The 23,682-nt window shown below is 33.9% G+C and overlaps 2 protein-coding genes across 2 annotated transcripts; both read left to right on the top strand.

Annotated features, from left to right (window-relative positions):
• On the top strand, positions 328-3,091 carry LOC104709353 (myrosinase-binding protein 2-like). Its single transcript, XM_019228703.1, has 6 exons — positions 328-514; positions 613-1,055; positions 1,437-1,613; positions 1,718-2,167; positions 2,272-2,715; positions 2,816-3,091. The coding sequence occupies exons 1-6, from the start codon at positions 328-330 to the stop codon at positions 3,089-3,091; spliced, it is 1,977 nt and encodes a 658-aa protein (XP_019084248.1).
• Positions 7,959-11,193, top strand: LOC104706784 (myrosinase-binding protein 2-like). Its single transcript, XM_010423008.2, has 8 exons — positions 7,959-8,052; positions 8,479-8,696; positions 8,808-9,239; positions 9,340-9,771; positions 9,867-9,923; positions 9,976-10,005; positions 10,106-10,534; positions 10,630-11,193. The coding sequence occupies exons 2-8, from the start codon at positions 8,508-8,510 to the stop codon at positions 10,888-10,890; spliced, it is 1,830 nt and encodes a 609-aa protein (XP_010421310.2). The 5' UTR covers positions 7,959-8,052; positions 8,479-8,507; the 3' UTR covers positions 10,891-11,193.

The following is a 23,682-nucleotide window of genomic DNA, read 5'->3' as shown; positions in this document are numbered from 1 at the left end:
ATGCATCCATTGTTGTTTCAAGTTATTGTAGTTATACGTTATCACCAATGCCAATATGTTCATGTACGTAACTTAAGTACGTGAAAAAAAAATTCAGTGTACTCTTTGGAAGATATAGAATACAATAATATTCTTATAGTAGAAGTGGAGATGTCAACTTATGTTCTTCATTAATGCTGCGTAAAAAATAGAGTTTGGGTTACTTCTTCTTCCAATGTTTTCTTTATGTACCAAGTAACCATTACGTTGTTCCTTCTATCTTAGTGTGTTTCTAAAATAGGAATCTGAATCGTTCAGGGTTTTCATTGAAGATAAGAGATCGAAACAATGTCTGAGAAGATTGGACCCGTTGGTGGTAACAATGGAGTTGTATTCGATGATGGTGTCTTCGATGGTGTGAAGAAAATAACTGTTGGAAATGATATTGACTGTGTGTCTTATATCAAGATCGAATACGAAAAGGATGGAGAATTGGTAACTATTGAGCATGGGACAATTCGCGGGGAGTTGAACGAGGTAATCTATATAAACATCCTATAATTGTTTTTATTTGGTCAGTTCTTACCTTTTAAAATTTAATAAATTGTTTGTTTCTAATGGCAAATGAAATCCAATTTGCTGTTGATTACCCGAAAGAATCTATCACATCCGTTGGTGGAAGCTACGATGATGTTAGCCGCTATAACACAGTGCTGATCACATCGCTAATCTTCAAAACTTCATATGGAAGAACTTCTCCAACGTTCGGTTACTCATATGGGGAAGAATTCATGCTCGAGGGTAAAAATGGAGGAAAACTTATTGGATTCTACGGACGCTCTGGTCAGGCTATTGATGCCATTGGTGCATACTTTTCGCTAGTTCCTGAACCCGAAAAGACAGTTGTAGTGGGTGGTAACATGGGAAGTGTATTTGATGATGGTGTTTTCGATGGCGTGAAGAAAATAACTGTGGGAAAAGACATTGATTGTGTGTCTTATATCAAGATCGAATACGAAAAGGATAGTAAAGTTGAAATACGTGAGCACGGAACAATTCGCGGGGTACTAGAAGAGGTAATAAAAATATTGTCACATTTTTTTCTTTCAGTTTGTTCCTACATATCCCCCTTTAAAAGCTTATAATATTTTGGTTTCTAACGGCAAATAAAATCCAGTTTGTTGTGGATTATCCAAAAGAATGTATCACATCCATTGGTGGAGGCTACGATCATGTTCACCGCTATAACACAGTGTTGATAGTATCACTAGTCTTCAAAACTTCATATGGAAGAACTTCTCGTGTAAACGAATTCCTCTGGAAGTCCAGCAGGGAATGAATTCATGCTAGAGGGGAAAAATGGAGGAAAGCTTATTGGGTTCCATGGACGCTCTGGTCAGGCTATTGATGCCATTGGTGCATATTTTTGACCACTTCCTGCACCTGCACCAGAAAAGATTGAAGAAGTGGGTGGTAACAATGGAGATGCATTTGACGATGGTGTTTTCGACAATGTCAAGAAAATAACTGTGGGAAAAGACATTGACTGTGTTTCTTATATCAAGATCGAATACGAAAAAGATGGGGAATTTGAAACCCGTGAACATGGGACGATTCGTGGAGAACTAAAAGAGGTAATATAAATAATGTGAATTTGTTATTATATTTTTCAGTATGTTTTTTACCATCTTTTTTAAAAGTTGTAATGTTTTTGTTTTTGATTGAAAATGGAATCTAGTTTGATGTGGACTATCCAAATGAAAACATCATATCTGTTGGTGGAAGCTACGATTATGTTAATCGCTATAAGACAGTTCTGATCCAATCGTTGTTCTTCAAAACTTCTTTTGGAAGAACTTCTCCAATATTCGGTGCAAGTCCAAGTGGGACAGAATTCATGCTGGAGGGGACAAATGGAGGAAAGCTTCTTGGATTCCATGGACGATCTGGTCAGGCTATTGATGCCATTGGTGCATACTTTTGGCCAGTTCCAGCACCCAGAGCAGAAAAGATTGAAGAAGTGGGCGGTAACAATGGAGATGCATTTGACGATGGTGTTTTCGACGGTGTCAAGAAAATAACGGTGGGAAAAGACATCGACTGTGTGTCTTATATCAAGATCGAATACGAGAAAGACGGGGAATTTGAAACCCGTGAACATGGGGCGATTCGAGGAGAACTAAATGAGGTAATATAAATAACTTGAATTTGTTATAATATTTTTCAGTATGTTTTTTACCATCTTTTTTAAAAGTCGTAATGTTTTTGTTTTTGATGAAAAATGAAATCAAGTTTGAAGTGGCATATCCAAATGAAAACATCATATCTATTGGTGGAAGCTACGATTATGTTAATCGCTATAAGACAGTTCTGATCAAATCGTTGTTCTTCAAAACTTCTTTTGGAAGTACTTCTCCAATATTTGGTGCAAGTCCAAGTGGGACAGAATTCATGCTAGAGGGGACAAATGGAGGAAAGCTTATTGGATTCCATGGACGCTCTGGTCAGGCTATTGATGCCATTGGTGCATACTTTTGGTCAATTCCCGCACCCCAAAAGATTGAAGCAGTGGGAGGAAACGGGGGAGTTGTCTTCGATGATGGTGTTTTCGATGGTGTGAAGAAAATAACTGTTGGAAAAGATATTGACTGTGTGTCTTATATCAAAATCGAATACGAAAAGGATGGAGAATTTGAAACGCTTGAGCATGGGACGATTCGCGGGGAACTGAAAGAGGTAATAAAAGTATAGTGACTTTGTTTTTTTAGCCGATCGGTTCTTATCCACTGTTTAAATGTTTATAAATTTTTTGTTTCTAATGTCAAATGAAATTCAGTTTGATGTGGATTATCCGAAGGAATGTATCACATCTGTTGGTGGAAGCTATGATCATGTTATCCGCTATAACACGGTGTTGATCAAATCGCTAATCTTCAAAACTTCTTATGGAAGAACTTCCCCAACATTCGGGGAGACGGATTCGTCTGGAAAGCCAGTTGGAAAAGAATTCATCTTTGAGGGTAAATATGAAAAAAACCTTCTTGGGTTCTACGGACGCTCTGGTCAGGCAATTGATGCCATTGGAGTTTACTTTGGAGCTGGAGGAAATTAAAGAGGAAGGTTAGAAGACTGTTTATTGGGTTCATCAGATCGAAGTCCACGTCGTGTCTATCTATTATCACCAATAAAAGACTTACTCTCTAGTTGTATTTTTTCTCCAAAGGTTTATCTTTTTGGATAATATGTCGCTTGAGTAAGCATTTCAACTTTTGTTTTGTTTGTGTAAAATAAGGTCCATGCTTTGGGATCATGTAATGTTCTCTACTTTGAAGGTGTGTTTGTTGATTTTAATAAATAATGTTTCTTTCCAAAACCGTTTTTGGTCAGGTTTGTTTTTGTGTTTATTTTTCTTTTGAAAAAAAAAATCAAAACAAAAAGGGGAATGAGAAAGAAAGAAACGTGCCCAGATATCTAATTTGGTGTTCACTTACCTCAAAAAAAAAACAAAATCAAAACAAAAATTTTTTGCACTTCCATTGGAACACTCGGTTTGTTTTAAGTCGAAGTAACTTAGTTGAACTCAGAGAGTTGTGTATAGGATACAAGATTCAATTTTTTTTTTACCTTTCTTAGCCAGTGTACTAATTATGAAGGGTTTTTTGAAACTAGTTTTATAATATGTGGTCTGATATGTTATTTATAATAACTAGATAAATTATAAATGTGGGTACATTTCTTGGTGTAGGAAAAAAAAAACATATCGTTTCGCATTGAGCAATTGTACATAGTATATCGTGTTTGTTGATTTCGCATTGAGCAATTGTATCATGTTACCTTTCTTAGCCAGTGTACATAGTATAATGTCGTAATTTTTTGGATAATATGTCGCTTGAGTAAGCATTTCAAAGAAAGAAACGTGCCCAGATATCTAATTTGGTGTTCCCCAACTGTGTGTGTGTCTCGTAGGATGTTATAATGATTTTCAGTTTTTCACGTGTGGAATATTTAAACCAATAAAGACAGCAAACTTACATTGTACAACTATTAAAAACATCGTACATAGTATATGGTCCTAACTAATTTAGTTTAGTTTTTGGTTTTCTTTGTTTCTCAGTTATAAAAACTTTATAATAATTATTTATTATATATTCATCGGTATATCCAAAGGCGGATCTACATAGAAGGGTGTGGGGTCAATTGACTCTTTATTATTATTATTTTTTAAATAGTAATACATATATTAGTTTAGTAAAAATTTAGTAATACATATATTTAATAAAAAAAAATGTCGTATCTTTGATGCTTGGACTGTTGAAGTTGGTTTTGATTTTGCCTGTTCCTACTGCAATTGTTGAGAGATGTTTTTCAGTGATGAAAATTGTGAAAACTCATCGACGAAATCGGAATGGAGATCAATTTCTGAATAATTGTTTAGTTTGTTTCATTGAAAATATGTATTTTTATCTATTACAAATGAAACTGTGATGATATGAAAATTCTTAGAATAGTTTTGTAAGATGTTTTTATATTTATAGTTTATATTAAAAAAAAGTTTTAGTTATGTTTTGACCCCGGTAAAAATAATTCATAGATCCGCCACTGAGTATATCAGTAAATCTCTAGGTTTTCGAGAGGTTGATAATTTTAATCAAGCCCTTCTATTTCTATATCTAGCTAGAATGAATTGAGAACTGGAAGAAAAATCATGAAGATATTATTCTAGGTACAGATATACTTAAAGCTAAGGTTTGAGGCATGAAAGCTATTCCAAAGATTACGGCAAAGTTTATCCGGTGCTTTAGCAATCTCGGAATATTTACAAGCTAATGATTTAAATCCAGTTCAAAGATGCTCCATGTATCAGAATGTTATGGATTCGATCAGCCATATGTATATGCTTTCTTAAGTTAAATTAGAACAAATTTACTATAGAAATTCAGTTGGAGACTTTAGTAAATAAAAATTTATAAGAAAATCTTAAAAGTCTTCTATGTGTTTTTTTTTCCCTGATATATTCAAGGCGTGAAACTCATTATAACAATTAACAACTTTCTTCTACTTCACATCTCCTCTCACTTACAACGTCTTTTAGTTTTTTTTTTTTCTGATAATATATATTCCACGTACACGTGAAAGTCATTATAACAACTTTCTTCGTGCATATGGTCCAACCAATTTAATTACTGATTTATCTATTTATTACATTCATCAGTACATCTCTAGGTTTTCGAGAGGTTAGTGATTTTAATTTTTAATCAAGCCCTTCTAGCTAGCTAGTATGAATTGAGAGCTGGAGTTTTGATGAAGCTACTTGACGATCTGTATACAAACAAATACAGATATACTTAAACTTAAACGGTTTCAAATTTTTGTTACCTCTCAAGCCTCTTGAAACCAGAGTTCAATTTTATTATTTGTTTTAACCGGATAGATATATCTAGACGGGTGCAACACGGTGAAAAGTGGAAGCTGGTTATTATCTTGCTTAAAGCTAAAGAGTGCAATTTTAACATCACAAGAACAAGACTCTCAGTCGCTTAAAGTTAAAGTTTGGGACATGAAAACTATTCCAAAGATCAAAAAGACATTACTATAGAAAAATTTATCCCGTACTCTAGCAATCTCGGAATGTTTACAAGCTAATGATTTAAATCCAATTCAAAGATGCTCCCAATATCAGAATGTTAGGGATTCGATTAGCCATATATCCTTTCTTAATTTAAATTAGAACAAAATTACCAGAGAAATTCAGTTGGAGAAATTCAGTTGGAGACTTTAAATTTGTAAATAAAAATTATAAGAAAAACTTAAAATTCTTCTAGGTTTTAATTTGTCTGATACATTCCACGTGTGAAATTCATTATAACAACTTTCTTCGACGTCTTCACATCCCCACATACAAATCTTCTAGGTTTTGGTCGATAGACGTTAGTGAGTACATTAGCAAGAAGGTTAAAAATGTGAAAAATGTAATTAGTAAAAAATAAAAAAGAGTATCAATAAATAGTTCGTAGCATTACTCCACATCCCATAGCTCTTCTCCGATCTAAACCGGAAATTAAACTGACTTTACCCCAATTTTCGATATAAACTTCAATATTTCATATTTTTCGGAACACGGGCGTTACAAATATAATTCATGTGCTTTTGCTAGGACATCATTCTCGGACCATCCTCTTAGCGCTATCGTGAGCACCTATCCATTTACCCAAATTTTGGTTCACATATTTGAAATGATTTCTGCACGAAACTCCATCACGTGGAGGATCAAATGAGCAATTCTCATTACAATACTACCTCAATATGATTCACTCTTTTGGTTTCTGCCAACAATATTGTCTGTTCCTTATTTAATCCATCCACTCAATAGCACCAAATTTTGCTCAGTCGTCCATTTGGGGTTTTTCCAGCGAGTAGAGGTTGAATCTTTTGTTTTTGGAGTGGCTTCAGCACTGTTCATCCCTCCAAAAGTTACTTGCATAGAAAATCTGGGAAATTCAATTGAACACTTTCATTACTCGTTGGAGTAAAAGAATAAGGAGATGGTTGAGATGAATATGGCATCATTGATCCATAATATGGATTATAGTTTGGAACAGATGACGGGATTGAAAAATTTGGTGGAAAGCCATAATTTGGGATATTTTGGGATTGGTTGAAATAAGGATTTTGATAATTGTTGGGATTTGGAAATGGAAAAGGGTAATTAGTAGAATTTTGGGTAGAATTGTTGTTGGGATCCATTCCAATAATAATAATAAACTGATATAAAGAATAGTTATTTAGAAGAATTAAAATATAGTAGAAATGATGGTATTTTTTTATCAAAATAATGAACCAAGTCTCTATTTATAGAGTTAACAAAATAATGAATTTTGATATAAAAATTATTTTATAAAAAAAATATTTACTACATAATAATTGATCTTAAAATGATAAAATAATATCCTTTCACATGTGGAAGGGATCGATATTACAATCAATTTGACAGCAAAGCATTTTCAGAAAAAAAGGTACGTACAAGATTTGAAGTCTTGCCATTAAACCATTGTACATATGGTCCAACCATCTTAACTTCGGTTCATTGCAGGTTATAAACGACTGACGAGCAGTACTAAGCCATAGTATTCCAAAATTAAGGTTTGTGAGCTAAGTCAACAAAAAAGTGATAATCGTTAAACCTATAAAAAAACTAAAACTTTTTAAGTAATGTAAATAAAAAAGAAATACGGTAGTTGCCAAGAAAATACGTAAAATAAGATGTCGATCAAGCTAAAATTTAGTCAACAACTTTTTCCGACTTCACATCTTCTCANTATCAAAATAATGAATCAAGTCTCTATTTATAGAGTTAACAAAATAATAAATTTTGATATAAAAATTATTTTATAAAAAAAATATTTACTACATAATAATTGATCTTAAAATGATAAAATAATATCCTTTCACATGTGGAAGGGATCGATATTACAATCAATTTGACAGCAAAGCATTTTCAGAAAAAAAGGTACGTACAAGATTTGAAGTCTTGCCATTAAACCATTGTACATATGGTCCAACCATCTTAACTTCGGTTCATTGCAGGTTATAAACGACTGACGAGCAGTACTAAGCCATAGTATTCCAAAATTAAGGTTTGTGAGCTAAGTCAACAAAAAAGTGATAATCGTTAAACCTATAAAAAAACTAAAACTTTTTAAGTAATGTAAATAAAAAAGAAATACGGTAGTTGCCAAGAAAATACGTAAAATAAGATGTCGATCAAGCTAAAATTTAGTCAACAACTTTTTCCGACTTCACATCTTCTCATTTACAAGTCTTCTAGATTTTTATTTTCTTTTTCTGATAATATTCCACACGTGGAATTCATGATAACAACTTTCTATCACGTCTTCACATCCCCACATACAAATCTTCTATGTTTTGGTCGATAGACTTTAGTGAGTAACTTAGCTAGAAGGTTAAAAATGTGAAAGTGTAAATAGTAAAAGTAAAAAGGAGTGTCAATAAATAGAGAGTAGCATTACTCCACATCTCATAGCTCTTCTCCAATCTAAGGGTAATAGCACAAGAGTGAGGACTCTCTCTCTCTCTTCACCTTTTTTGTCGACATTTTCTATTCACACGTTATGATAGTCCGATATGACTTCATCCTTGCTTTCGAATTTCACTTAGTTTTGCCATGCATCCATTGTTGTTTCAACTTATTGTAGTTATACGTTATCACCAATAGCAGTATGTTCATATAATTTTCAATTATGCTGAGGTAATTAGGAAGTACGTTAAAAAAAGAATTTCATGCACTCCTTGGAAGATATAGAATACAATAATATTCTCATAGTAAAAGTGGGTCGGAGATGTCAATTTATTGTCTCATTAATGATGCGTAAAAAATAGATTTTGTGTTACTACTTCTTCCAATGTTTTCTTTACCAAGTGTCCATTACGTTGTTCCTTCTTTCTTTGTGTGTCTCTGAGATAGGAATTTGAATCTTTCAGGTTTTCACTGAAGTTAAGATATCGAAGCAATGTCTGAGAAGATGGGACCCGTTGGTGGTAGCATGGGAGGTGTATTCGACGATGGTGTTTACGATGGTGTGAAGAAAATAACTGTTGGAAAAGACATTGACTGTGTGTCTTATATCAAAATCGAATACGAAAAGGATGGAAAATTTGTAACTCATGAGCACGGGACGATTCGTGGGGAACTGAAAGAGGTAGTATATATAAACATCCTCACATTGTTTTCATTCGGTCGGGTCGGTTCTTATATATCTACCTTTTAAAATTTTATTAATTGTTTGTTTCTAATGGAAAATCAAATCTAGTTTGATGTGGATTACCCGAAAGAATGTATCACATCCGTTGGTGGAAGCTACGATCATGTTACCCGCTATAACGCGGTGTTGATCAAATCGCTAATCTTCAAAACTTCTTATGGAAGAACTTCCCCAACATTCGGTGATTCATCTGGGAAAGAATTCATGCTCGAGGGTAAAAATGGGGGAAAGCTTATTGGATTCCACGGACGCTCTGGTCAGGCTATTGATGCCATTGGTGCATACTTTTCTCTAGTTGAAAAGACAGCTGCTATGGGTGGTAACATGGGAGGTGCATTTGACGATGGTGTTTTCGATGGTGTGAAGAAAATAACTGTTGGAAAAGATACTGACTGTGTGTCTTATATCAAAATCGAATACGAAAAGGATGGAGAATTTGAAACCCTTGAGAATGGGACGATTCGCGGGGAACTGAAAGAGGTAATAAAAATATAGTGACTTTGTTTTTTTAGTCGATCGGTTCTTATCCACTGTTTAAATGTTTATAAAATTTTTGTTTCTAATGTCAAATGAAATTCAGTTTGATGTGGATTATCCGAATGAATGTATCACATCTGTTGGTGGAAGCTATGATCATGTTATCCGCTATAAGACGGTGTTGATCAAATCCCTAATCTTCAAAACTTCTTATGGAAGAACTTCCCCAACATTCGGTGATTCATCTGGGAAAGAATTCATGCTTGAGGGTAAAAATGGGGGAAAGCTTATTGGATTCCACGGACGCTCTGGTCAGGCTATTGATGCCATTGGTGCATACTTTTCGCTAGTTGAAAAGACAGCTGCTATGGGTGGTAACATGGGAGGTGCATTTGACGATGGTGTTTTCGATGGTGTCAAGAAAATAACCGTGGGAAAAGATATTGATTGTGTATCTTATATAAAGATCGAATACGAAAAGGATGGAAAATTTGAAACCTGTGAACATGGGACGATTCGGGGAAAACTAAAAGAGGTAATATAAATAACTTGAATTTGTTATTCTTGAGTATGTTTTTACCAACTCTTTTAAAAGTTTTAATTTTTTTTTTGATGGAAAATGAAATCCAGTTTGATGTGTCTTATCCAAATGAATGCATCATATCTGTTGGTGGAAGCTACGATCATGTTAATCGCTATAATGCAGTTCTGATCAAATCTTTGTTCTTCAAANCTTGAGAATGGGACGATTCGCGGGGAACTGAAAGAGGTAATAAAAATATAGTGACTTTGTTTTTTTAGTCGATCGGTTCTTATCCACTGTTTAAATGTTTATAAAATTTTTGTTTCTAATGTCAAATGAAATTCAGTTTGATGTGGATTATCCGAATGAATGTATCACATCTGTTGGTGGAAGCTATGATCATGTTATCCGCTATAAGACGGTGTTGATCAAATCCCTAATCTTCAAAACTTCTTATGGAAGAACTTCCCCAACATTCGGTGATTCATCTGGGAAAGAATTCATGCTTGAGGGTAAAAATGGGGGAAAGCTTATTGGATTCCACGGACGCTCTGGTCAGGCCATTGATTCCATTGGTGCATACTTTTCGCTAGTTGAAAAGACAGCTGCTATGGGTGGTAACATGGGAGGTGCATTTGACGATGGTGTTTTTGATGGTGTCAAGAAAATAACCGTGGGAAAAGATATTGATTGTATATCTTATATCAAGATCGAATACGAAAATAATGGAACATTTGAACGTGGACATGGGACGATTCGAGGAGAACTAAAAGAGGTAATATAAATAACTTGAATTTGTTATTCCTGAGTATGTTTTTACCAACTCTTTTAAAAGTTTTAATTTTTTTTTTGATGGAAAATGAAATCCAGTTTGATGTGTCTTATCCAAATGAATGCATCATATCTGTTGGTGGAAGCTACGATCATGTTAATCGCTATAATGCAGTTCTGATCAAATCTTTGTTCTTCAAAACTTCTTTTGGAAGAACTTCTCCAATATTTGGGGTAAGTCCAAGTGGGACAGAATTCAAGCTTGAGGGGAAAAATGGAGGAAAGCTTCTTGGATTCCATGGACTCTCTGGTCAGGCTATTGATGCCATTGGAGTTTACTTTGGAACCGGAGGAATTTAAAGAGGAGGGTTACAAGACGGTTTATTGGGTTCATCAGATCTAAGTCCATGCCGTGTCTATCTATTATCACCAATAAAAGACTTACTCTAGTTTCGTAAAATAAGGTACATCCTTTTGGGTCATTTGCAGCTCGAGTAAGCATTTCAGCTTTTGTTGTGTTTATGTGTAAAATAAGGTCCATGCTTTGGGATCATGTGATGTTATCTTTCCAATATCGTCTTTTATCTTGGTTCATTTTTGTGTGTGTGGGTGTTTTTTGTGATGAAGTTAAATCAAAACGATCTAATATATCACTCTTGTTCACTCTGGCGTTCATGTTTCTTGATACACCAATAAATGTTCCGTTCTTCGCATATTTCATAATAAAAGTTTCTAAGAATTAATGATTTAAAAACCCAACAGCATAAATCATTACAAGCTAGTTACACAACAAAATAGTACTGCCAAACTAAAATGGTACAACCTCAAGTCCGTTGTTTGCCAATCCTGTTGGTCGAAACCTGTATAAACCCAAGCAAGTAAACGGTAATTGGGACTAGACTGAGGGAAGAGAGATGATGTTTGCGGCCAACTTAATTAATTATGGCATGTTTTGTCACTATATATTAAAATTGGGAAAATCACATTTTAAACCTTCAAATTGTCATTGAGTAGCACTTTAAACTTTGAGATATTTTTACTAACACTATAAACCTTTAAAATAATTTCACTATTACTTTAAACCTTAAAACTAACTTTCATGTTTGTACCGTCACGAAAGATGACAAAACAGTAATATCCGTCAACGTGAAATAGTTAAACTATGTTGGTTTGATTGAAATACTTATTTAATTAATTTAATTTAATTATTTATGACGATTGATTTTAAAATAATAATAATAAATAAAATAAAATACTGAAGTGACTTAAGTGCAGTGACCAATGGTAAGTCCTTAATGCACAAGGCACCATCACACTATGGATCGAGTCCCACTCCCTACGAATATAGGGATTTGGCTAATGGGCAGACCTGTTGTGGCCTAATGGTTGACAAAAAAATAATAATATTTAAAATACATAAAAACAAAAAAAAATGAAGAATCATAGGTAAGGTTAAAACATTTTACAAATGTAAAATTGAAGACGACAACAAATTTAGAAGATTCATTGGTTTCCAATGAGCAGTCAATCGATTCGAATCAGAATCCAGTGGAGATGCGTTTATTAAAAGGATTAATAATGTGAATTGTAACGTCGTAAAAGTTTTGTCTACAATGAAGATGAACATAAATTTATTTTTTATCTTTTTATTTATTTATAAAACCTAAAACCAATTAAAATTTAAATTAAACCAACATAGTTTAACTATTTCGCGTTGACGGATATTATTATTCCATTATTTTTTATGGTGGTACAAAAAATGAAAGTTAGTTTTAAGGTTTAAAGTGTTAGCAAAATTATTTTAAAGGTTCAAAGTGTTGGTAAAATCATTTTAAAATTTTATAGTGTTAGTGAAATTCTCTCGAGGTTTAAAGTGCTACCTAGTGACACTTTGGAGGTTTAAAACGTGACTTTCCCTATTAAAATTATCTTTTAGAAGTATTCTTTTTATAAGTACTTCTTATATATTACTAGATAATTGTTGAAGAGAAAAAATCTTAAACCCTAAACAATTTTTAAATAATATATAAAAAAAAATATTTGTTGAAATAAATATATAAATAATTTTAGTTAGAGAAAAAAACATATTTGTATTCATACACTTATTTATATTTTTATATTTTTAATACATTATAACAATTATTACAATAATTTAAAACTAAAATATACCCCACTAAACTTTTGTCAAATATTCATCATTACAAATACTATTATTGTCAAATTTTAAAAACGTTTCACAACTTATTACAAAACATTGTACATGCAAAGAATTCATCAAAGCAACATATAATTTAGTAACCACGTATAATTTTACTGTATATTACACCATTAAAAATATGCTCTTAAACCCTAAATTATTTTATTGTTAAAGTATGCTCTTTATCACCACCTATAAAATGTCTTTTAAACAAATTATATGTTGCTTGGCATAATTATAGTTCTTATAATTACTAAAATTGTTTTGTGACATAATTTTTTTAACCATGATTTTTTTTTACTCCAAAGATTTTTTGGATGAACAACTGGTGAAAATTATCTACTCTATTACAGTCATTTTATGACCAACCTAATCAAAGTTGAAAAATTGAAAGAAAATTAATATAACATATTAAAAATAAAAATTTGAATATTCTAATCATGATGGTATATATAAAGCCTTAGATAATTTAGATATACAAAATAGAAACTTTATAAACAATCAAAAAAATGATATATGTCATAATCATGTTAAGGATCAATGTCTTATTTACTCCTTAGAAGTATCGCATTGTACCAAAACTACTTAGAACTATGACCTCATCTCAAATATTCTCGAATCGTAAGTTCTCAACTTATTTCTACCCCAATCAAAAGTTCTCATATATTTCTCTATATACCTGGATTTAAACGGTTTACAAAGCAAATTCGATAGAAAACCACATAAATCAGGTTTGAAACCAATTTTAAAATGGTTTACCGTTCCAACTTCCCAAATTTCAAAATCGCTTCTCAATTACTCGACCAAGAAGCTCTTGTTTCATTACCGGATTCTGATACTAGGATTTTTGTGTGTCCCAACAGGTTCAATTAACCTTATGTGTTTTAGTACTTAAGGTGTCAATCCAAATGGGATGGTTCTAGCAATCAATATGCAATCAAGAAGTCACAAGTTAAGCCAATCCAAAAAGAGTGTTTTTCTAACAATCCTAGAATGGGCAAAATACAAAATGGAAATGAGTCACAAAACTAGAAACGAAAATGTATGACAAGAAGCGAAAATGAATAAAAACAGAATCGAGTCTAAGCATGAACTAAAAAGCAAGAAACGAAACAGTCTCAGGAATGTAATAAAAATCAGAAAGAAAGAGGTCCTAAGGATGGGAGTAATTGATGTCGGTGGAGTATCCTAGTCTATAGAGTGTTTAACATGTCACAAGCAAACAATCCCTAAACAATGAACATCTCTTCTTAGCTAATCCAATCTCTTGACAGAAGCTACTCAAACTCAACCACTTCCACACCTAGCTCTCGCTAGAGAAACATGATCAAGCATGGCATGACAAACAAGTTCATTCACGTCAACAAACATCCTAGACAACTAATCTCTTAGGCTAGAAACGTAAGTCTCTGGCACTAATTGGTCAGACGTTTCATCGAACACCTTTTGGGTGCGGAAATGTCTAAAACCTAGTTTCAATTGATCAGAGAAAAAATAGTAATTCTAACACTAGCCCAGAAGGGAATCATAAAAATCAAAGCTTAAACACCCTACATCCTAAGATCCTCCACCTAATCTATCCCATCCTCAAGAACTACTACACTACTCAGATCCGAAAATCATCATCAACAATACAAATCCAGAAAACATTGAACAAAGCATAGTAGATAGATAGAAATGAGAAGAACAAGTTTGTAGAAGAAATCAAATGCAAATACTCAATGTATTAAAAAAAATCTGGATACAAAGTCTGAGAACGTTTTTGGAGGCTAGGTAAAACCTTAAGAACAAAATGAGATAAAAGATCAGATGTCTTCGCCAAGACTTAACAAAACGTATTTATAGTTAAGACATGTAAATCCCTAAAACTTAAAACGACAAGGTAAGGTGTCGGTTTGGGAATCTCCTGAAGCGTGTGAAACCAAACATATGCGATCGAGTCGCGTGTCGTCTCTCCCTGGGGTGCGATCGAGTGGAACAGATCGAGTCGAGGTCATACGACTCGAGCTGAGTCGAGTGGAGGTGATGCGACTCGAGCTGGGTCGAGTGGAGGTGATGCGACTCGAGCTGGGTCGAGTGGAGGTGATGCGACTCGAGCTGGGTGTATATGTATCCACTAAAACGGTGATAACTCTTGAACCACGCCTCTGATTGACTTGAAATAAACGGTATTGGAAAGATGACTCAATTCTCTACAACTTTTATGAAGACATAGAAAGCTGAATCCCTCGACCGGTGGCTCGAACGGCGACTCGAACGGTGCGACTCGAACGGATCTAGTGGTGGCTCGAGTGGGTGACTCGAACGGTGCGACTCGAACGGCAACTCGGACAATGTGCTTTTGACTACTCATAAAACTAAGATTAAAAGTTACTCCATTTTATGACTTCTTTAAGAAAACAGTTTAGTAACACATATTTTCATCGGTAACACCATCACTTGACAAAAGAAGATACTAATCGTTAACACATATTTTACGTTTACACGCATATGAGTTATGAGAAAATGGTTGAGTTACGATGGCCCATTTGTCAAAAAATTGGCTGAGTTAATACTTCGATACGACTGAATTAATTTTCTCCCGCTGACTGAGTTATTAACGACGGCTTACTTATTTGATGTCGTTACGGCTGATTTACGTTTAGGTGTCATAAATCAGCCATAAAAGACTGGATTAATGAAAAACTCGGCCATTTTATGGATGAGTTAATAACAAAATATTAATTACCAGAATAACATGCAATTACTGCCGATTTATGAAACGATACGGCAGAGTTAAAGATTTTCAGTTGAGTTATTAATCCGCTGAATTTGGCAGCCGTTTTTTCTTTTTTTTAATTATTGTAATAGTATTCATGTTGCGACTGACTTATAGTTTTGTTTGATGACTGGTTTAATTAGGCTGATTTCCATGTTAGTTTGGTGGCTTACTTGTCACTTCATCAATTTAAAAATGACGTCGGATGAATCATTTCATGTCATCATCAACAAAAGAAATACAAAAAGTCTTTTTGTTTACTTGCCTTGTTCTTCACCTTGTTCAAAAAATATTTACATTTCTTCATCTTGTTCTTCACCTTGCTCTTAACATCAACAAAGATATCCATAACTTAATTTTTGATCATCCAATTCATCATAATCTTCCTCATTATTCTTCATTTACGTTCATATCAGAGTGGTGGATCCGGTTCCGGTAATTATTATATCTGACAATTGGGTAAAAAACATAGATGCGAAAACTTGTCCGATGTAAAATTGTTGTAATACATTTGTGTACTTTAGTTTTCTTTCTTGTAATAACTCAACCAAGAAGCCATATAAATCATCTGTTTACGTTCAGATTCTTTCTTGTAAGTCAGCCGCAAGCAATATAAATCAATTGTCATATGAATTTACGAAAAATTTCGTCTTCCATGCAGTATTATAACTCAGTCGTGAAGCAACATAAATTATCCGTCATATGAATCTTTGCAACCTTTCGTTTTCTAGGAAGTATTATTGTAACGCCCAGACCGCCACCTTTTAGTGGGCCCCATATCCAATCCCAGTCTATGGTCCCACCATCTTTAATGGGCCTAACGTCCTCTCACTAGGCCCGTGAGCCCATCCATATCCGACGGCCGGTTTGCTATGTCTGGGAGGCTTTAAAGACTTGTTACCGTCCCTACAAATCACCACATGATCTTTTCCTGTGTTTTGTTCTCACTCGCATAGTTCCGACAGTCACTTCCCAGAAGGTCACCCATCCTAAGACTACTCCAGCATAAGCACGCTAAATTGTGGAGTTCTCTCAGGCCCATTGACCGAAAAGATAAGTGCACTTTGATGACATAGGTAGCCAAATCAATTCTTTTAAACCACTCTGCAAGTCTCTTAAACCGGGGTCTCACAATTCACCCCCACTAACAGATAGCAACGTCCTCGTTGCGCACCAAGACCGTCACCCCCTGACGGTGTGAGCCCACTCGACTCCACACTCGTCTGGTTTGGCTCTGATACCACTTGTAATGCCCCGACCGCCACCTCTTAGTGGACTCCATTTCCAATCCCAGTCCATGGTCCCACCATCCTTAATGGGCCTCACGTCCTCTCACTAGGCCCGTCAGCCCATCCATATCCGATGGCCGGTTTAATTTGCTACGTCTGGGAGGCTTTAAAGACTTGATACCGTCCCTACAAATCACCACATGATCTTTCCCTGTGTTTTGTCCTCACTCGCACAGTTCCGACAGTCACTTCCCGGAAGGTCACCCATCATGAGACAACACCAGCATAAGCACGCTTAACTGTGGAGTTCTCTTAGGCCCCTTGACCAAAAATATAAGTGCACTTTGGTGACATAGGTAGCCAAATCAATTCTTTTAAACCACTCTGCAAGTCTCTGAAATCACTATTATAACTCATTCGTGAAACAATATAAATCAGACGTCATATGAATCTACGCAATATAAATCATTCGTCGTGTGAATCTACGCATCCTTTCATCTTTTGTGAAGTAATATAACTCAGATGCAAAGCAATATAAATCAATAGATGAATCTACGCAACTTTTCATCTTCCGTGAAATATTATAACTCAGCCGCAAAGCAACATAAATCAGCTGTCATATGAATCTACACAACCTTTCGTCTTCCATGAAGCATTGAAACTCAGCCGCGAAGCAATATAAATTAGTCTTCATATGAATCTAAGCAACCTTTCGTCTTCCATGAAGTATTATAACTCAGCCGCAAGACAATATAAATCAGCTGTCATATGAATCTACACAACCTTTCGTCTTCCGTGAAGTATTGTAACTCAGCTGCGAAGCAATATAAATCAGTTGTCATATGAGTCTACACAACCTTTTATCTTCCATGGAGTACTATAACTCAGCCATTGAATTAAATAGATCTAACAAATCAGTCACACAATATGTACAAATTCATCAAGAAATGGTAACACTTCTCTTTCCATCCACTTCACCTCAAAGTTCTATTATTTCCATGATTTAATGTGTTTCACTATCATTGTAGGAGGAAGAGCTGGGGCGTCCTGTATCACTAGTCGAAGTATTTCTTAAAACACACACTCGGCCCGATGGATCATTTGTGGATCAAAAAGTCAAACAAGTTGCTGACACTTATGAGAAGACCATCAAAGAGAGACAATCTGAAACGGACGATGATGGTCCAGATGGTTCAGAGAGTTCAACACATCACACTCTTTCCCTTGATGAAAGAAAAGAAATCTTCCTTCAGGTAATTCGTTTATGCCTTTTGTGTGTGATTTTTCTTTGTCAATTTTAGTTTCTTAATCTCCTGGTTTCTTAAAATTGTTTAATGAGCTATGCTTAGGAACCTAGAATATTTGATGTTGATTCTGCATTTTGTTTTCTGGTTTGTGCTGATTAGCGAATGTTTATCTTTTGATTTAGTGTACTCAAACAGATACCAAAGGTGACCCATTTGGCCTTGGATCACTTCTTGAGAAACTAAGGAAAGGAAAAAGGAAAGAGAGTTATGCGAGCTCTTCTGCAGCAATTCTTGCGGAGCTTCAAGATCAACTTCGGCGCAAGATATCTGAACATGAGTCTGAGAATGCACAACGTGATCAGGAACACTGAGAGTCTCAAGCTGATATCAAGAAGCTTGTCCTCTTCATCAAAGAAAAAATTCCTGAATACTCAGCTTTTATGGTTTCTCCTCCTGCAGCCACCCAACCAGCTACCGCGCCTGTAACCACTGAACAACCCATCGATGGAGGCACCACACCAGTCTCCAGTCCAGCTGCACAACCCACCGATGGAGGCACCACACCAGATGCCAATTCCCCTTCCTATAATACAACTTCCAACTGAACTTCTAATTCCCCTTTCCTTTAATTATGAACTTGCTTTTAAATACTGTTTCTTGGATGTTTCTTGGATGTTTAGGATGATCTTTTTGTTTAAGATGATAAGATTGCTTGTGTGGTACTTTAAATCATCTTTCCTTTTGATTACTAGCATTTGAAATTCCCAAATTAATCAGATTAAGGATTGCTAAAACGTTACTGATTTGTGACTAAACCAGTTAAAAAAATGTGACTATTTTGTGACTAAATCAATTCAAAAAATGTAACCACTTCGCGCTAATCCAAATTACAAAAGCTTCAATCCTAGTGGCACAATAGTTACTAAAAACGAACTCCTTAACGACTACAAAACCAGAGTTTTAACTTAGTCGCAATAATAAAGGACTAATTTGCGACTCAACTGCTACTACACTAAAACAGACTTCACAACCCTTTTGGGACTAACAGGTCGTCCTTAATCCGTCGCTAAACCCAGACTCTACAGTTAATCCCAAAACGGTCGTAAACATAGGACTGTTATATATAGTCACAAAATTGTCCCTAAGTAGACTTCGTTGCGGTTTAGTCAGAAATGTACAACTACCAGTTCTAGTCACAGATTCGTCGCTAATATACGACTATACAACGCAGTCCGTAATCTATCGCAAATAAGCGACCTTGTTGCGACCAACATATTTTGCGACCGTTTTCTTGCGACCATCAAAAGGAGTCGCGAAGTAGTCGCAAAATCCTTATTTGCAACTAATGAGCGAATATAGTAGGAGTGGCAAATGACCTGTTTTCTTGTAGTGACAATATGTAAATCAATGACAGCGACAACCAGTCGTACAACATCGATAAAAACCCTCAATCAGCCGGAAAAACAGTTTAATGTAGTTACACTCAAAAATAAAGATTTGACACATACAAGAACACGAAAATACGAAAATGAGTGTAGACAAAATGAGAGAGAGATAGAGAGAGAGAGAGAGAGGGAGAGAGAGAGAGAGAGACGAGAGACGAGAGATGAGATGAGAGAGAGAAAGTGACGAGAGATGAGATGAGAGAGAGAGAGTGACGAGATATGAGATGAGATACGAGAGACGAGGATTAGGGTTCCTCGTCGGAATCGTCGAGAGAGATAGTTTTTCCCATTCGTGAACAATAATACAACGATTGAGTTTCTCTCTTTTGAAACAGAGGAAACTGACGATAATAACGTGGAAGTGTTTGATGACATGAATTTTTTTTAATATTTTCGGAATTAAAAATAAAAAATTATTCTAAAGTGTTAACTGTAATTACATCAAGAACTAAATATATGAATAATTTTTAGAAAATATATAATATATTAGCAAAATTCCGAAAACATCTGAGTAATTTTTTTATATATTTAACATACAATACATGGTTAATTAGCTGCACGAGCGGATGCAATAAGAGAGGAGGGGGGTCACCTGACTCCATTGATTTTTTTTCTTGGTTAGCTGTCTTAGGTCATCTCCAATGGGAGTATGTAAGCAAATATCGTAGGCAAAAGTGGAAAAAAAATGAAAGAAAAAAGGGTTTGTTGGGGTTTTAGTACGTTTTTAGAACTTAATTAGTAGTTTGATACACTCACTATTTACAAAAGAAAAAATAGGGTGGTGTGAGATAGAGGAGAGTAGAGATAAAAAAAATAGGGTGGTGTGAGATAGAGGAGAGTAGAGATAGAAATAATGGTGGGACAGAGGAGATGGGGAGACATTACATAATAATCCTGCGCTATGGGTTTGGGGAAGTTAGAGGAGAGAGAGGGTGGAAGCGGAGGAGAAGGAGAGAGAAGCATGTTGGGAATTTTATTATTTAAAATTTTTTCTTCTTTATTATTTGCTCCCAACAATCTAAAACAAAAATGCTGGCTAATTAAAATTTGTTTTTTAAAATTTTAAAGATAGATAAAAATCTATGTTTTTTATTTACAATTTGATATGCATTTTGTTTAATGATTTTATTTGATAATGTTAAATAATTTTTACAAATTTTGTATTCCATACACCTTATTAAGTGTACAGATGTCTGTACACATTATTAAGTGTACAGATGTTTGTATTATTAAGTGTACAGATGTTTGTACACATTATTAAAAGTAAATGTCTGTACACATTATTAAAAATAAAGATGTTTGTACACATTATTAGAGTACAAATGTAATTTTTACAAAACCATTGCAATACAAACATCTGTATATATATCTAGAACCCAAAGAATTAAAAAAATTACATATGTACACTTAATAATGTGTAGAGACATTTGTACACTTAATAAAGTTTATAGGCATCTGTACAATTAAAAATGTGTACGGATACAAAAAATATATATAATTTATTTAAAAATTATTAAACAAAATTTATATCAAATTGTAAAGAAAAAATATAGATTTTTTGTATTTAAAAAGTTTTTTAAAAAAATTACATTAACAATTATTTGAAAAATCAAGAAATAAAGAGAAAAGGGGAGGTACAATAGCATAAATGTAATTAAAAAGATTGTTGAATGGCAAAAAAATATGAGAAAATAGACAAACAGTGATAAATGTGGGTTTTTCCAATTGTAAATAGTGAATGTATGTTCTTCCTAATTATATTTGAAAAATGTATCATTTTGCCAAATATCTCAAGAAAAAATGGTTAACATGCTAAGAATTTTGGGTTGTATCTTACAAACACTTATTTATTTTTTTTCTTCTCTCTCTCTCTCTCTCTCTCGATGTTTCGGTATCGCTGTTCTGATTCTTAGCCGTGACGAGAGACCTAACGTTCCATTGAGAGTTTGGTTGTTGGTTATGGGTTTGAGTGTGGTTAACATATGGCTTGTGTTTGTGTTGAGTATAGGTGGAGGAGACGGCGGCGTGGGAGAGGTTTGCGTCACCGCTCTTCTTCTTCGGATGAGGATGGTGGTCATGGGTTTACGAACAAGTTATTTATCAGAATAAAGTTTATCAGAATGTTATTTATCAGAACAAGTTTCTCATCAAGGACAAAATTGTTATTGATGTTGGAGCTGGAACAGGAATCTTGTCTCTATTCTCTGCCAAGGTAGGAGCTGCTCATGTCTAAGTTGTATGTCTTCATAATCTATCAGACTTTGTTTTTTCTTTTTTTCTTCAATAAGTAGAAATCTCGAGGCTATCTGAGTGATTTAATCGAGGATGTTCCTTAACAGGTTGAATGTTCTCAAATGGCTGACATGGCAAAGGAGATTGTCAAAGTAAATGGATTTTTTTATGGTAATTTTCTTGTATGCTCTGTTGTTTTTTAAATGAATAACCTATGTTTTGTATCCGTTTTACAACTTTTTGTTTGTATCATCCTTGCAGTTATTATGATTTTGAAAAGGAAGATTGAAGAGATAGAGCTTCCTACTCCTAAAGTGGGGATGCCATTATATATGAATGGATGGGTTACTTTTTGTTGTTTGAAAACATGATGGACAGTGTCTTATACGCTCGTAGTAAATGGCTTGTAAGTTTTACACTTCCACTTTGTTAATTGTTACCAATAGTTTTTTTTGATTAGGCAAATTCGGAGCTGTGTTTGCATTGTTACCAATTCCGATATACGCAACATTGGACTCTGTCCTCTTCGACCTTGTTGGTAAGACTATCACAAAACTGAATCGAAACCAAACTTTTTCTTTCAACTTCATGTTTTGATTATACATTTCATGGTTTGCTTTTATTTAAAGCAAGTTTTTGAAAAAAAATTTAGAACTTTGAGTTAAGAAATTTACCATTGAAAATATACATCTTACTTGTATCTTATGAAAGTTTACCTTCGAATTTGTATTTTTTCTACTTAAAATAATGTGAATTTGGAGATGCCTTTATAAACTTGATCAACTAAATAAGGACGGTAAGAATTAATAGCGTCTGGAAGGTATGTTTTACACAATTTCACATGTGGAATTATTTAATCTATACTATAAAAGTTGGCTAACTCTCTCCATTTGAATGACATGTCAGCAGTGGAGAGACTGCCACCTGTCTATCATCATTAAAAGCAAACAACCCTAAACTAAAAGGAATATGAAACATCTTATGCCATTATATATATATATATATATATATATCCCAAAAACAGTTTCAATATTCACAGAAGAGATTTAGAGAGGCTTAGAACATGTCCCAAGAAAGTAGATGCATCACCAAAAGATAAAAGGGCATGAGGAGTGAATCAAAGAGCCACTTCTTCCTCTTGACGTAAACCATGAATGTATCGTTTTAGGCATTACAATTTTTTCAATAGTTTGAGTAGTTGCAGTAATAATCGAGATATTTCTTAATATTGTAGAAAAATTCATGAAAGTTTGTCCCAAAAGAAATAAAATTTTATATATGATGAAGATTGGGGTTTTCTTCACTATCAAATGGAAGATAATTGAATTAAACTGTAGAATGTTAGTTAGAAAAATACAGAGATAACGAGGAAGGGGGTTTTCATATTCTAATATTTAGAAGTTGTCAAAAAGAAAATTAAATGAAATTATTATTAAAAAAAATTAGAGTTATATTCAAGAAATAGAAGAGCTAACATAAAAGGAAACTGTCTATCTTAATTATATCTATTAAAGAGTTAGCCAAGCTGCAATTCTTGATAAAAGAAAATATTAGTGTTTCATAGTATATAATTGAGAAGCTTAAGTATAAAGTTATCTAAATACTTACGCTTCTTTTGAATGAATGTAAAATTTATTCAACCAAAAACCTCTTTGTTACAAAATATCCATACTTAGATCAAGCTTTCGTTTGAAATATTTCTTTTGGAAGTATTTCTTTAAAACATCAACTTATTATTTGATTTATTTAAATACAATTTTTATTTAATAAAGCAATATATTGATTGTAAACAACAAAAACACACAATATTTATTTCTAATATATAGAAGATAGAAGATCCAAAAAATTGATTTTGCAAAACAATATATTTGACTGTTAAAAAGTTGACTATTAGTTTAGCTTCAAAATAAAAATTACTAATTATAAGAATGTATACATTAAAGATGTAAACAAAATATTTAGTTATATAATATAGAATATGTCTTAATTTTTTAAAAACTATAAACTATTTCATATAGCAATTTAAATTTTTTGGTTTTTAATA

The sequence above is a fragment of the Camelina sativa genome, chromosome 8 (assembly GCF_000633955.1).
Source record: "Camelina sativa cultivar DH55 chromosome 8, Cs, whole genome shotgun sequence".
Lineage (NCBI taxonomy): Eukaryota > Viridiplantae > Streptophyta > Magnoliopsida > Brassicales > Brassicaceae > Camelina > Camelina sativa.
Note: the sequence above shows the minus strand (reverse complement) of the source record. Positions and strands in the feature narration are given on the sequence as shown.